This window comes from Actinia tenebrosa, unplaced genomic scaffold (genome assembly GCF_029948245.1).
Source record: "Actinia tenebrosa isolate PJP-AT-01 unplaced genomic scaffold, QUT_ActTen_1.0 PGA_scaffold1__47_contigs__length_23844297, whole genome shotgun sequence".
In the NCBI taxonomy this organism is placed as follows: Eukaryota; Metazoa; Cnidaria; class Anthozoa; order Actiniaria; family Actiniidae; genus Actinia; species Actinia tenebrosa.
Window position 1 is genome coordinate 20,973,905 of NW_028292578.1, and position 13,676 is coordinate 20,987,580.

The following is a 13,676-nucleotide window of genomic DNA, read 5'->3' on the forward strand; positions in this document are numbered from 1 at the left end:
GGTGGAGGGATGGATGGGGAATGGAGGGATGGATGGGTGGATGGATGGGTGGGTGGATGGTGGATAGATGGATGGATGGATGGATGGATGGATGGATGGATGGGTGGGTGGGCAGGTGGGTGGATGGATGGATGGGTGGATGGATGAATGGTTGTGATGAATGGATGGGTGCTGGATGGATGGATGGATGGGTGGGTGGGTGGATGGATGGATGGATGGGTTGATAGATGGATGGATGGATCATTGGATGGATGGATGCTAGATAGATCAGACCTTGTTGATAGGAGTCTGGTATTGAAGAACTTGAGGTTCCCAAAACAGATGAAATAACTCTAACTGCTTCGACATCCTCATTGACATTATTGGTTCTCTCTGTAGAAAGAATGATTTATTTTAATTTAACACAGCAGTACTTTAAAAATGAATGATCATAAAACAGTGATAAATATATAATTACAAACAAAGAATGGTAGAAAAGGAATGTTGTTGCAATTAGCAAGTAGTAATAAAAGCAGTGGTATAACCTCCTCTGCAGATTTTTTTAAAAATTTGGACACCTTGTGCATCAAGCATTATTGAGCTAATGATGGGGGAGGGGAGGGTGAGGAAAATGACCAGACAATAATCACATCCACAGAAATCCCAATCAAAAACAAAGAATTCCAAATAGAGTTACCAATAAAGGAGGCTATAATCATATATGCTTCATAGTTTCTCACAGTCACAAAAAATCCACAAAGACTCCACCCTAAACAATTACAGGAATAAATACCTGGTCTTTTCTTTCTCTTCCAGTACTGGTACAGGTAACGACCCACTATCACCACTATCACGTAAACGACATACAGAATAATCAAACCTGGAAAAGAAGAGTTTTGGGGGTACATAAAAAAACAATAAAGAAAGTTAATTGTATACTTAGCTGTAACACAATCATAGCTTGTGACGTAGTAAGTTGTCTGATTAATCAGTGATTGATTGACAGTTGTTTTTGTGTTTTGGCGGCGTTATTTTACATTTTACCTATAGATTCAAGCATGCTGAGTCGTTGGTTGTGTAAGGCAATCACCATCCATCCAACAGCAGCAATGTAGAACAAAACATCCCTGGTGAATGGCCGATTTGTGACCGCAAAACCATTGGGAGTACACAGAGAAATACAGCCCACCACGACAGTTGTCACAAATACGCCAGCACCTGGTGAAAAAAAGCCACAACATTGACTTTGATCATCCCTGCAGAGGTTGTTTCAGGGTTCAATCTGTGAATTAGGCGTTCCCTAGGTAACTGACTGTGCCCTGATTATGATCAGCCAAGAGGTTGTTTCAGGGTTCAATCTGGGAGTTAGCCAAGCCCTGACTTAGATCAGCCCAGAGGTTGTTTCAGGGTTTTGAAAACTCTGCTATCAGATCCCTTTTCATAGTTCCTTATAGCCAATTAACAAGATTATCTTTCAAATCTCAAAAGAGTTTAATATTTCAATAAGAAAAAGAACTTAAATTGAAGAGGAATATAGTGGCTGCCAGATGTGCCTTCGCGATTGCTTTCAGTTTGACCGCCTGCAGAGCTGCGCCACTCCTGCACTTGTAGTGGTGATTTGCGATAACGAGTTATTTTATACAAACAATATTTGAATATAAAGAAATAACTAACCAAAGAGTGCCTGTATTCCAAGTTCTGCAGCACTATTTTCTTTATCTGAGTGGGTAAAGGCAGCAATCGCACTAAAAATGTCTGGAGCTCCGTTACCATAAGCCAAGAATGTAACACCCTTGATATCAGTTAAGTCAACCACTGCATACTAGTATAGAGAACCTAGCTAATATATTTTTAATTTTTATTTTTAAGTAGTAAAACATAGTTGAGCATAGTTCTGTATTGCAAAAAAAAAAATGGCTTGACCAACCCTAAAGTTGAGGGTCTTATGAAAACTGTGAAGGTCATCTACTATACGTAGCGTACCTTTGATCTAAAACTATCTGTTCATGACCTCAGCTAGCTCTCTTCAGCTCAATATCAAGCATCCCCCACTCTAGAAATAAATTTGTAAGCTGTTGCTGTTTTTGTTTTCATTTTTATTGCTTGTGAAATGTCTAGTGTATCTATATGGATGGGTAAAAGATGGGTTAAAGGTCAAAGGATACAGCCACATTTTGGCTCATCTTCAAAGTTTTAGCAATAACAGCAAGTGATGGACAAAAACTGAAATAGAAGAAAAGGGGAATGAAAACATTATTCATATGAAAACATTATTCATATGACTAACTGACTGACTGGCTAACTGAAAGATAAATGGATGGAGAGATGGATGGATGGATGGATGGATGGATGGATGGAAGAATGGATGGAGAGATGGATGGATGGATGGAAGAATGGACGAAAGGATAGATTGCTGGACTGATGGATGCCATGGAGTTACTAACTGATCATGACTGACTGACTGACAACTGTCTGACCAACTTACTAACCAATTAACTAAAAACGGATGGAGAAACTAAATGACCGACTGACTGAATGGACGAAATATAAAGCATATCATTTAAATAAAATAAATTAAATAAATCACTTTTATTTAAGTGTCTAGTCGTTCTAGCGCTTTCGCACTAATTAGGGACACTTTTCACTCACACACACTACCACTACATTTAATATTCTATGCACACAACGCTCAGCTCACATGTTGAATTTTACGGAGGGAGGAAACTGGAGAACCTGGAGAAAACCCTCGTAGCATAGGAGAGAACAACACATCAAACAAACCCAATTCACATGTGATGAACACAGGGCTCAAACCAGCGACCCGACCTATTGGACTCACAGCAGTGAAAGATGACGCATTAGCCACGATCGCCACCCATTCTTTTAATTCTCAGATGCAGATCATTTATCTTAAATTTTCAATTATATTAACGATATACTTACTAATCATCTGCAGTGACGCCAAGAACAATGAATAAATATATTAACCAAATGGCCTACAAAAAAATAGAAAATGAAAACCAAATTGTGAAAAATTAATTTTATTAGCTCCCAAGAACCTCTTTGCAACACACGTACATTATACATGTATAGGAGCTTTACTCCTGATATACAAGGCCTATATCCAGCTGAGCCGTGAACGCGGCACGCAAAGCATTATTGGACAAAATGACAGGCCATAAGCTTAAAAGAATGAAGCAAACATGGCAGTAAAGTGAAATCATTTTTATTCTTCCTTTCCATATTTCTGCTTTTTGTAGGCGATATATTTATATTTTAAACAGAAAAATATGCAAAAGTTGGATTACAGTAGCTTGGGAAAAAGGGCCAGAGGCAAAACAGCTAAAATTAAAAGCACTGTGATTGGCTAAAACAAAATTTGCCGCTCAGCTGGAGCGTATGATATGATAAAAAAAGTATCACAAGGATTTCCGTATAAATCAAGGGACTGGTCATAAAGTAAAGGGGGGGGTGAGGGTAAAAACAGAGGGTGGGTCACACAATTTTGTTCTTCTTAAAAGGGGTGGGCTGTCTATACAGCTGTATATTACTGGTGGGTCATTTTTTTTATTTACTGCATAGAAACTTAGAGGGGGTCATCATATTATTTTCAACCTCATTTTTAAATTGGGCCAGCAAAAAAAGAGCTCCTTCAAATCCAGTATTACTCCCAACCCACCCCACCCTCCCTTACTTTATGACCAGTCATTAACTAATTAAACTTACCAAAATAAAAAATGCAAAGTTACGAGGCAATATACAGTAAGGGAGATAAAGATACTGAAAAAATCCTTCATCTAGTTGACAGTCTGGTGTTGTTTTGACATAGTGGCATATCAATGAGCTGTTATACGTGGAGATCACATGAGAGCACTGCAAAAAATCACAATCAAAGCATCTTCCTAACCAGCTCTTATTAATATTGGGCCCAGGGCATGGCTCATGCTTCCATCAAACTTAAACAAAAAGGTATATTTATCTCTTGTCTACACAAATAAAAAAATAAGGATGACAATAACAGCTGTAATGAGAATGGTTGTTTCAGTAATGAAGTTTCACTTGGTGACTAATTACTTCCCTAGTGGGTCCATTGGATACATGCATATTCACTGCGAGCAGAGTCTTTCTTGTTAATGGCTCATGATAATGACAAATAAATGCTGTTCAATGGATATCAAATGAGACTCATCCCTCTTGGCCTGGCAACACATGACGTATCCCTATCACTTGCCAGGATATAGTCTAATGTCTATATTTATATTATGTGGAAATATGTTGCTAATATGTTTTGTTAAGCCTTAAGCCATGACGATGTCTCACGCTTGGTTGGGTCTACTGCGAAGTCATGTAGCCTTGACCCAATACCTGCCTCTCTCCTGATGGAGTGTCTTGATCTTCTAATACCAGTTTTCACAAATATTATCAACCTCTCTCTTTCCCAAGGTGCGTTTCCTGATTCTCTGAAAATTGCTAAACTTACACCTATTCTCAAAAAGCCAAATGCAGACCATGATGATTTTTCCAATTTCCGTCCTGTTTCTAATCTACCGTTTATCTCTAAACTAATTGAAAAGGCTGTTGCATCTCAGTTAAACAGTTATCTAATGGACCATAATCTTCACGATTCATTCCAGTCGGCTTATAAAGCTATGCACAGCACTGAGACTGCTTTGGTGTGTGTCTATAACGACATTCTTCAATCAGTTGATGCTGGCAACTGTGTTATTCTTATTTTCCTTGATATGTCAGCTGCCTTTGACACAGTTGTTCATGATACTCTACTTGATAGACTTGCTTATTGGTTTGGAATTGGTGATGTTGTGTTAAGCTGGTTTAGATCCTACCTTTCTAACAGGAAGCAATTTGTTGATATCAATGACTGCTCATCCTGCCTTGTTAATCTCGATGTTGGAGTTCCGCAAGGCTCCGTACTGGGCCCTATTCTTTACTTGCTTTACACCTCTCCACTGGCTGACATTGTTAAGCGACACAATCTTAACTATCATTTCTATGCTGATGATTCTCAGCTCTATATATCTTTTAAGGGCAATGACAAACTTGTGCAATCTAGACAATCGTTAGAGGAATGTCTAACCGACATCTCTAGGTGGATGCTTTCCAATGGCTTAAAGTTGAACCATAATAAGACTGAACTTATGTGCATCCACTCTAGATTTCAAGATCGTCCTTCCTTGAGGGAAATTCTTGTCTGTGGCGACACCATTGTCCCTTGTATGTCAGCCGTTAATCTTGGAGTTGTAACAAGACGAATTGGAAGAATCTCAACGCTTTTTAATGTCACGAAACCACGCTCACCACTAAACACTCTCACGGCCAAAAAAAACTCTCACCCCCTCCCTCGCAAAGCATCATGGTTATAAAGGAAGCCCAAAAAGCATTATTACAATCCCTCTGGAGGAAAACCATGGGGTCCTCCCCTGGGTGTTTCCTCCATATAAACACATGATCAATAACAGTAACAAAAATGTAAACAAGGATAAGTGTCAACTTCATATTAAAGTTCTTTAAAATGTTCAAATGTTTATGTTTTGCTGTGCCCACTACGTAGTCTTGATGGTAGAACATTCTCTTGGTTGATGTGGGCCTCTCTGTTCTTCTTAGTCCTCTTCCCATCATCAGGTACTTTGTCTGCAACAGGGGGTCCCTCCCCTGGTTCTTGAGTGCACTCTTGCTCTGGATCACCATCTCCACTGTCTTCGGTGTCTTCAGTAGTTAATGAGGGAATGGTTGGAGGTGCAGGTGATGTCAGATTATCCTGAACTGTACTTTGTAGAGGTGCTGGTCCAAAATAGGGTCTTAGTTGGTTGCTGTGGACCCACTTCCTCTTGCCATTCACATTGATTTGGTAGGCCACCGAGGAAGCCTTGTATGTTATTCTGTAAGGACCGTTCCAGCATGTGAGAAACTTCTTTCTTTGCTTCTTTCTGTTCAGGAACTGGAAATAGTAAACTTTATCACCAACTTCATATTCTTTGCTAGTAGCCTTCCTGTCATAAATGTTCTTGTTAACTCTGGCAGTTGCTTCAATGTTCTCCCTCACAAAGGCAAATGTATGTCTAAGATTCTCTTGTAGTTCAATTACATAAGAATACTCAGAGTCATATCCACCAGCAGTTTCAGGATATGCAAAGACTAAGTGGTGTGGTAGTATCATTCGACGACCAGTCATTACTTCATGCGGTGACACTCCTGTAGAGCCATGAGGTGTTGACCTCAAGGCCATTAGTATTAATGGCAAAGTCAAGTCCCAATCCCTTCCAACTCCTTCTACATACTTCTTTAGTACTTCCATTATGGTCTTGTTTGCTCTTTCAACTGCTCCTCCAGACTCGGGGTGCCATGATATGTGAAAATTCTGTTTGATTTCAAGCATTTTACAAAGTTCTTGTACAATTTTACCCGTAAAATGAGTACCTTGGTCTGATGACAGCTTGGTAGGTAGTCCCCATCTACTGAAGACGTGATGAACTAGCATTCTTGCAACTGTCTCTGCTTCCATATTCCTTGTGGGGAGAGCTTCTACATATTTAGAGAACAAATCAACAAGTACTAAACAATACTCATTTCCTCTGGGGCTTTTAACAAGTGGTCCAACAAAGTCAATCATCACATGACTCCATGGTGACTTAGCAAGTCTGGGACGTAAAGGTGACTTATACATGCACTTCTTGGGAAGATGCTTACAGCAAGTCATGCAGCGTTGTACATAATCCTTAATGTCCTTATACATATTAATCCAGTACGCAGATTGAGCTGCAATAGTATAAGTGTTATCAATTCCTCTGTGACCTGAAGTGGGGTGGTCGTGAATATGCCACATATAAAGATCTCGGTAGCATTTTGGTATCACAACATATTTATGCTTGCAACCCTCTTGATCTTTGATGAACATCAATAATCCTCTTTCGACTGTGAAGGAATCTTTCCTGTTATGCATCAACCTCAGTTCTCTATTGTTCTTAAGAATCTCAGATGAGAGTTCTTGAACTTTACCCTCTATTAACTCTTTCAGAGGACCAATGTCTGGATCCTTATTCTGTGCCTGTACAAGGTCCTCACTGGGTTCTTCTGGATATAGATCATATGTACTAGCATTGATTGGGATACCTGTGTCGTTGTCACTTGTGATTCTTTGGTTGTCCAGGTTGTGATTCTGACGTCCTTCAAAGGTTACAGTCATCACATTTTGGAATTTATCTGGAATGAGTGCTGGATCTAATTCCCACTTCTGTCCATCTTTAGCTCCTTCCTTAGCAAGACTGTCAGCATGGTCATTTCCTTCTTTATCTTGTCCAACCTCTTGCGAGTGGCCTTTCACCTTTTTCCAGTAAACATCAATCTGTGATTGTGTGACCAATGATTCAATTGTTGAAATGATAGCAGCATTTTTCACTTGTTTTCCTTTACTGTTTAGCATTCCACATTGTCTCCATCTTGGTAAATATTCTAAGAATGTCTTGGCAACATACTCAGAGTCTGTACACACAACAATTTCTTCAAGATTAAATTCAATGGCTTGTATTAGTGCAATTAAAACAGCTGATAGTTCTGCATACTGTGATGTCTGGTTTCCAAGATGATATCCTTGACTGAATTGGGACAACTCAGGCCAATAAACTCCTGCACCTGCTCTAATTTTTTGATTTTCGTCCGTAAATGAACATCCATCAGCATACACACATTTCATGTTTGCACAAAGTTCTGAGTCCCATTTATGATGTCTTAATGTGTCTATATCATTGGGTTCTGAACTACAATCATGCAATGTTGCCAAGCCCTCAACATGTTTCATATTGAGGGTTTTCTTATATTGTACTTCGAATGACTGACCTTGCAAGACAAGGGCCCATTTTCCAACACGAGTAGACAGTTGATTGTTCTTGTTAGCTAGAAATGTTACTGGATGATGCGAAGTCTTCACAATGGCATGGTGGCCACACAAGTATGGTTTAAAGTGTAAGATTGCCCACGTAGTTGCCAAACAATGCTTCTCACACTCACTGTACAGTTTCTCTGCAGGTGACAAGCTTTTGCTTGCATACACAATAACTCTGAGTTTGTCTCCTTGCATTTGTGACAGGACAGCACTCATGGCTTCAGTTGAACATGTAGACTCGACAATGAACTCGGCTCCCTCAAAGAACTGTGGGGAACCCAGTATAGGTGCTTGACAAAGGCTCGACTTAAGTTTGTTTACTGCTGTCTGTTCATTGATTCCAAACTCCCATTCTACATTCTTTCGAAGAAGTCTTGTCAATGGTTCAGCTATTTTAGCATAGTCCTTTATGAATCTTCTATAGAAATTAAGTGTTCCTAAAATACTGCACAGTTGTGACTGATTCTTGGGATCAGGTAAGTTCTGTATTACCTGAGTCTTCTTTGCCTGTGGTGACATTCCCTCTGATGATAAGTGGTAACCCAGATAATCCACTGATGACCTTGCAAACTGACATTTACGAAGAGGGACTTTAACACCTGCTTTAGAAAACTGTTCAAACACATATCTTAGTTGACTTAAGTGTTCTTCCCAGTCATCACTGTTAGCTAAAACATCATCAACAAACAATGACAAGTGTCTATCTCTAACATCTGGAAGTACTTTATGTAAGAAAATGTTCCATTCAGCAGGGCTATTGACATAGCCAAAAGGTAGGCGCGTCCACGTATACTGTGCACCATCAAAGGTGAAAGCTAACTTATGTTGATCATCTCCTTTTACTGGTATAGTCCAAAATCCATTTGCAACATCAAGTGTAGTGAAGTATTTTGAACTCTTCAACCGTGACAGTGAATAGTCTATATCTCCCATAGGCCATCTAGATATAGGTACTTTACGATTAAGATTCCTGAAATCTATGCACATTCGCCATGTGCCATTTGGTTTTAGAACAGGCCACACTGGTGAATTGTAGGTACTATTACAAGGTCTTATAATGTCATTAGATTCCAGTTCTGCAATTATCTTCTTTAAACTATCATAAGCAGCCCATGGGATCTTATATTGCTTAGTATATATGGGATCCCCTGCATTGTTAATGGGAATTTCAACTTCATGTAGGTTTGTACTTCCAACATCATTCTTGCCTTTAGTAAATGTACCTTTGAACTCTGATAATATATTCAATAATTGTTCTTTCTGACCTTCATCTGCTGCATCCGCATTTTCCACTGCATCTTTTATTTGCTCATCGATGTTAGCTTCCGCTGAATTTAAGCCAATCTCCATCTGTTCCTCAGCTTTCTCTACTTCACCATTATAGTTTGGAGAATGTGTAACAACATTAATCATCTTCTCTGTTGAATCAAGACCTTTTAATGTCACTGTTAATCCGGTCTGGTCCGAGAGACAACTTTCAATATCTTCGCTCCTCAGTGGTCTGTCCTGAATCGTCAACCTCTTTACATGGAAAGTACCAGTGTCATGTCTTACGTTTAGCCATTCTGGTACATCTTCGCAATCATTGGGAACCTGCACAGTATCTTGCTTTCCTAAGGGCTTGTCTCCGATAATCATTATACTTGTGTCAAACGTGGGAGTGTCAATAGCTACTACTTTGCCAATCCTCTTGCCTCGGTGAAGAATAATGTCTCTATGTTGTGTGTTTCTAACATAAATCCAAAACCATTGTTTGCTAGTAGACACAACACAGTCTATAATCTCTAGTCCCATTTCATAAAGACACACCGTACCTTGTATTGTCCCATCCTTTCCATTGATGTCTTGATTCTTAGCGACTCTCATCTTAATGCGCTGGGCCTCAGTCAACTTAGGGACAGTTATAGTCTCCAGTACTTCCACGTCACATACTTGGGGGACAACTTGAACAGTGTTAATTCCTTTCCATCCTTGAGCAAACTGTGCAACATCCTTTGTACAACTTCTAAGAACACCATTGAATAGATCAATGACACAACATAATCTCCACAAAATGTCAGCCCCTACCAACAAAGGGGTGTTTACATCACATACATAGACTGGGTGCCTGATCACCCGAGTTCCAAATTTCAGATTGAGCCAACATCTACCATATGTTTTGACTCTTCCATTACTTGCGTTGTACAACTTTGCACATCCATCAATCAGCTTTAGGCATGGATTCTTTAACAACAACTGCTCAAAAAGTTCCCTTGTTATGATAGTGGCTTCTGCTCCTAAGTCTAAGGGTGCCAACACATCTGTACCTGTTTCTATGGTAACAGTGAAATGAGGACAGCCTCCCTCTCGCTGAAATGTCAAAACTCCCAGAACGTCATCAGATACACAGTCACTATTTTCGATTAAATTCACTTCTGGTGAAGATTCCATGCCTTTTCCATTTAACCCATCTACATCTAGGCTTCTAGCATGAATTGTCTCCGGTAGACTCTCATCAGCATTCAGTGTTCCTTCAGGCTTTTCACCATCTGCGTCATTACTACTAGACTCATCAATACTAGACTGTACTTCCATGTCAGGGTTAGTTCCATTAGACATATTATCCTCATCTGCTTGTACGTCACTTATCTTGTCACTTACTTCATGTGTCTGATTAGTTTCAGGATGTTTCTCTTCAACAACTGTGGGAGCCACATGTATCTCCTCCCTTCACTGTCCAGATGAGGTTGAAACTTGTTCCTTTGTTACAGGTGCTTGGGGCTTAGGGGGTGCTCTCTGTCGCTCATATCCGTCAATTATCTGCTTTAGATAATCCATAAATCCATCTTGCTGAGCTTGAGCAGTAGGTAATTCAACTCTTGGATTTTGAACGGCTGGAGTTGGTATCCCTGTGGTTGATCCATTAGATGTTTTTCCATCACTTCTCTGACAGTCTCTAGCATAGTGTCCTGCTTCTCCGCAGCGAAAACAATCACCTTTCCTCTGTCTCTTGAAACTGTCTCTGGGGTTTGACCAAGTCTTTCTACTTCCACTTCCTCCCTCCAAGTTAAGGCTTGCTCTGTCCTTCACCTCGCACACTTGGAGCTCCTTGGGGCGTGATCGCTTGTGATAGAAGATCTCTGCCTTTGCAACGAGATCATCCAGATTATTGAGGGCTAAAGCCTCAAGCTGTTGACGAATGTGAGGTTGGAGGCCATCCACAAATGCAAGTCTTAGCTGAACATCATCTCTTTCTCGAAATCCAAAAGCTCTTGTTGATAGTCGTTTTAGTCTGCGAAGAAATTCACTGGGTGTTTCTGTTGGTTTTTGCCTGCCTTCTTTACCTCGCAGGGCCTCAATTGCAGCCTCTTGACAGGAGAATCTGCCGAAATCTTTTTCCAACTGTCCACAAAGTTTGTCAAAGTCACTTCGTATCTCTGGTGAATAACTCTGTATCTGCATACTGGCAGTACCCTCAACAACCATCTTTACTATAGCTAGCTTTTCATCATCACTGTAGGGTGGTTGTCTCACTGATAACTTACTTTTTAAGGTGGCTATAAACTCTTCAATGCCTGCATTTGGTCGTATTTCAGGGTTGAAGGGCGTTAAATTTTTACAGATCTTTGACCAATCGGAGGGAAGTCCCTTCCCCACACATGTAGGAGTTGGAGTTGTCCTTTGACACTTATCTGTCGGGCCCTTTGAAGGTTGTGATGGCGATAATTGCTCGAGTTTCGTCTCCAGGTCTTCGATCTTCGTATTCTTCTCCCTTAATTCTGCAACAAGCTCCAAATTCTTTTTGTTTGCGGTGGACAGGTCTTCTTTCGCTTGTTCCAAGCCTTCACTGATCGATTCTTTCTCTCTTGTAAGTTTCGTAGTGTTTTCTTCGAGTTGATTTTCAAGAGACTGGCGGGTCTGAACTAACTCCTCGTTTTCCTTACAGGCTGCATCAATCTCTTCGCCTAAAGAATCGCACAATGTCTTAAAGTAACTACATTTTCCTTTAGAATGATGTACTACAGCGATACAAAGAGCCGAGAAATTGCTGACGGCTTGCAAAACTTCATCGGACGTTTTGGTTTCATCGAAGTTAGCGATTGATTCTCTCTCGGTCTCCAAGCGTTTTAAAAGGTCGTCTTCAGGCAAAACTTCTAGATCTTCGACATACACAGTCGCCCATGGTAATAATTTAACTCTCTGATCTCCCACTTGATCATTTTCGGTGGAGTTTTCGGTGTTTTCAGCCATGTTTGTCAAAAGCACGTGTTGAGTAGCGTAGAACAAATTTCGATAATTTCCTTTGTTTTCGGTTTCCAATTCTCTTGAGATTTCACCAAGACGTGTAATAAGGAATCTTTCGTGTCCTGGCAGGGTCGCCAATTTGTAACAAGACGAATTGGAAGAATCTCAACGCTTTTTAATGTCACGAAACCACGCTCACCACTAAACACTCTCACGGCCAAAAAAAACTCTCACCCCCTCCCTCGCAAAGCATCATGGTTATAAAGGAAGCCCAAAAAGCATTATTACAGAGTTGTTTTTGACCAATATATGACCGGGGAGCTCCAAGTTAACAATATCTGTAAATCATCTTACTTTCATTTGAGGAATCTGTCAACTATCAGGAAATACTTAACCTCTCATGCTGCTCAGTCAGTTATCCATGCTCTTATTTCTTCTAAACTAGACTACTGTAATGCTCTACTTTATGGACTTCCTAAATATGTCGTGGAGAGGCTGCAACGCATTCAGAACTCTGCTGCTCGTGTTGTCACCTTCACCAGGAAATTTGACCACATCACTCCTGTGTTGGTTGACCTGCACTGGTTGCCAGTATACTACAGAGTAATTTTCAAGATGCTGTTGCTGACCTACAAGGCCTTACATGGCCTTGCCCCAACATATCTGTCTGATCTTCTGTGCTATCGTTCTTCTTCTTATGCTCTCCAATCTATCTCCAACAAACTTCTGGTTGAACCTAAAGCTAGGCGTACTACGTATGGTTTCAGGTCATTTTCCTTTGCTGCTCCCAGATTATGGAATAGGCTCCCTTTTGAGATTCGCTCTTGTACTACTGTTGCTTCCTTTAAAAGTAAGCTTAAAACTTATTTATTTACTTTATTCCTTAATAATAGGAAATATATTCAGATCTCTTTTGTTTGATTCATTTCCTGTTTTTATGCATATTGCCTTTAGGCTTTTAAGATAAGTTTTTCCTTTTATAATTAGATTTACTTATTAATATTTTAAATACGTAGCATTGTAAATATTGTAAATACATATATATAATTTATGCATATATTCCTGTTGTAAAGCGCCTTGGACATGCTCATGGATATGAGCGCTATATAAATAAACTTTATTATTATTATTGTTTGGCCTGTTCTTGTATATAAGATTGATGTTTTAAATTAGTAATACAATAACATTTGACTTGTGAAAGCCGAAGCCAGAATTTACCTCGGTAGCATTAGATTTCGGCTTGGATGTCAAGTATTCTGTGTCATTAAGCTGTTGAAGAATCCCTCTAGATCGCCAACGAGAAGAACTGAACCTGTTAGTTTCGATTAAATCATCCTTGGGAAGCAAACGGAGTGTCTCTCGCAAAGAAATCAAAACAATAACAAGCAGCACTGTTTTGAAGTTGAATATAAAACCATTCAACATGTTGTTAAATACGAATTTTTAAAATCTAAGAATTACATTAAAAACTGGCTTAAAAGACTTTGAAATCATTGGTTAAAATAAAGTGATTTGGTTCGTACAGTTTCGATTCAAGAGGTTTGGTTAAGACCAAACCCCTCAGATACCCTACACG

The 13,676-nt window shown here is 39.7% G+C and overlaps 1 protein-coding gene across 1 annotated transcript in view; it reads right to left on the bottom strand.

Annotated features, from left to right (window-relative positions):
• Positions 1-13,668, bottom strand: part of LOC116288779 (mitochondrial sodium/calcium exchanger protein-like) — a 19,294-nt gene extending 5,626 nt beyond the window's left edge. Inside the window, exons 1-8 of the mRNA XM_031695611.2 lie at positions 13,319-13,668; positions 3,706-3,852; positions 2,923-2,975; positions 2,145-2,202; positions 1,654-1,771; positions 1,024-1,197; positions 773-859; positions 274-372 (exon numbers count right to left, since the gene is read on the bottom strand). Of these exons, the coding sequence (XP_031551471.2) occupies positions 274-372; positions 773-859; positions 1,024-1,197; positions 1,654-1,771; positions 2,145-2,202; positions 2,923-2,975; positions 3,706-3,852; positions 13,319-13,525 (943 nt within the window). The 5' untranslated portion in view covers positions 13,526-13,668. The remainder of the gene's footprint in view (positions 1-273; positions 373-772; positions 860-1,023; positions 1,198-1,653; positions 1,772-2,144; positions 2,203-2,922; positions 2,976-3,705; positions 3,853-13,318) is intronic.
• Between the last annotated feature and the right edge of the window lie 8 nt (positions 13,669-13,676).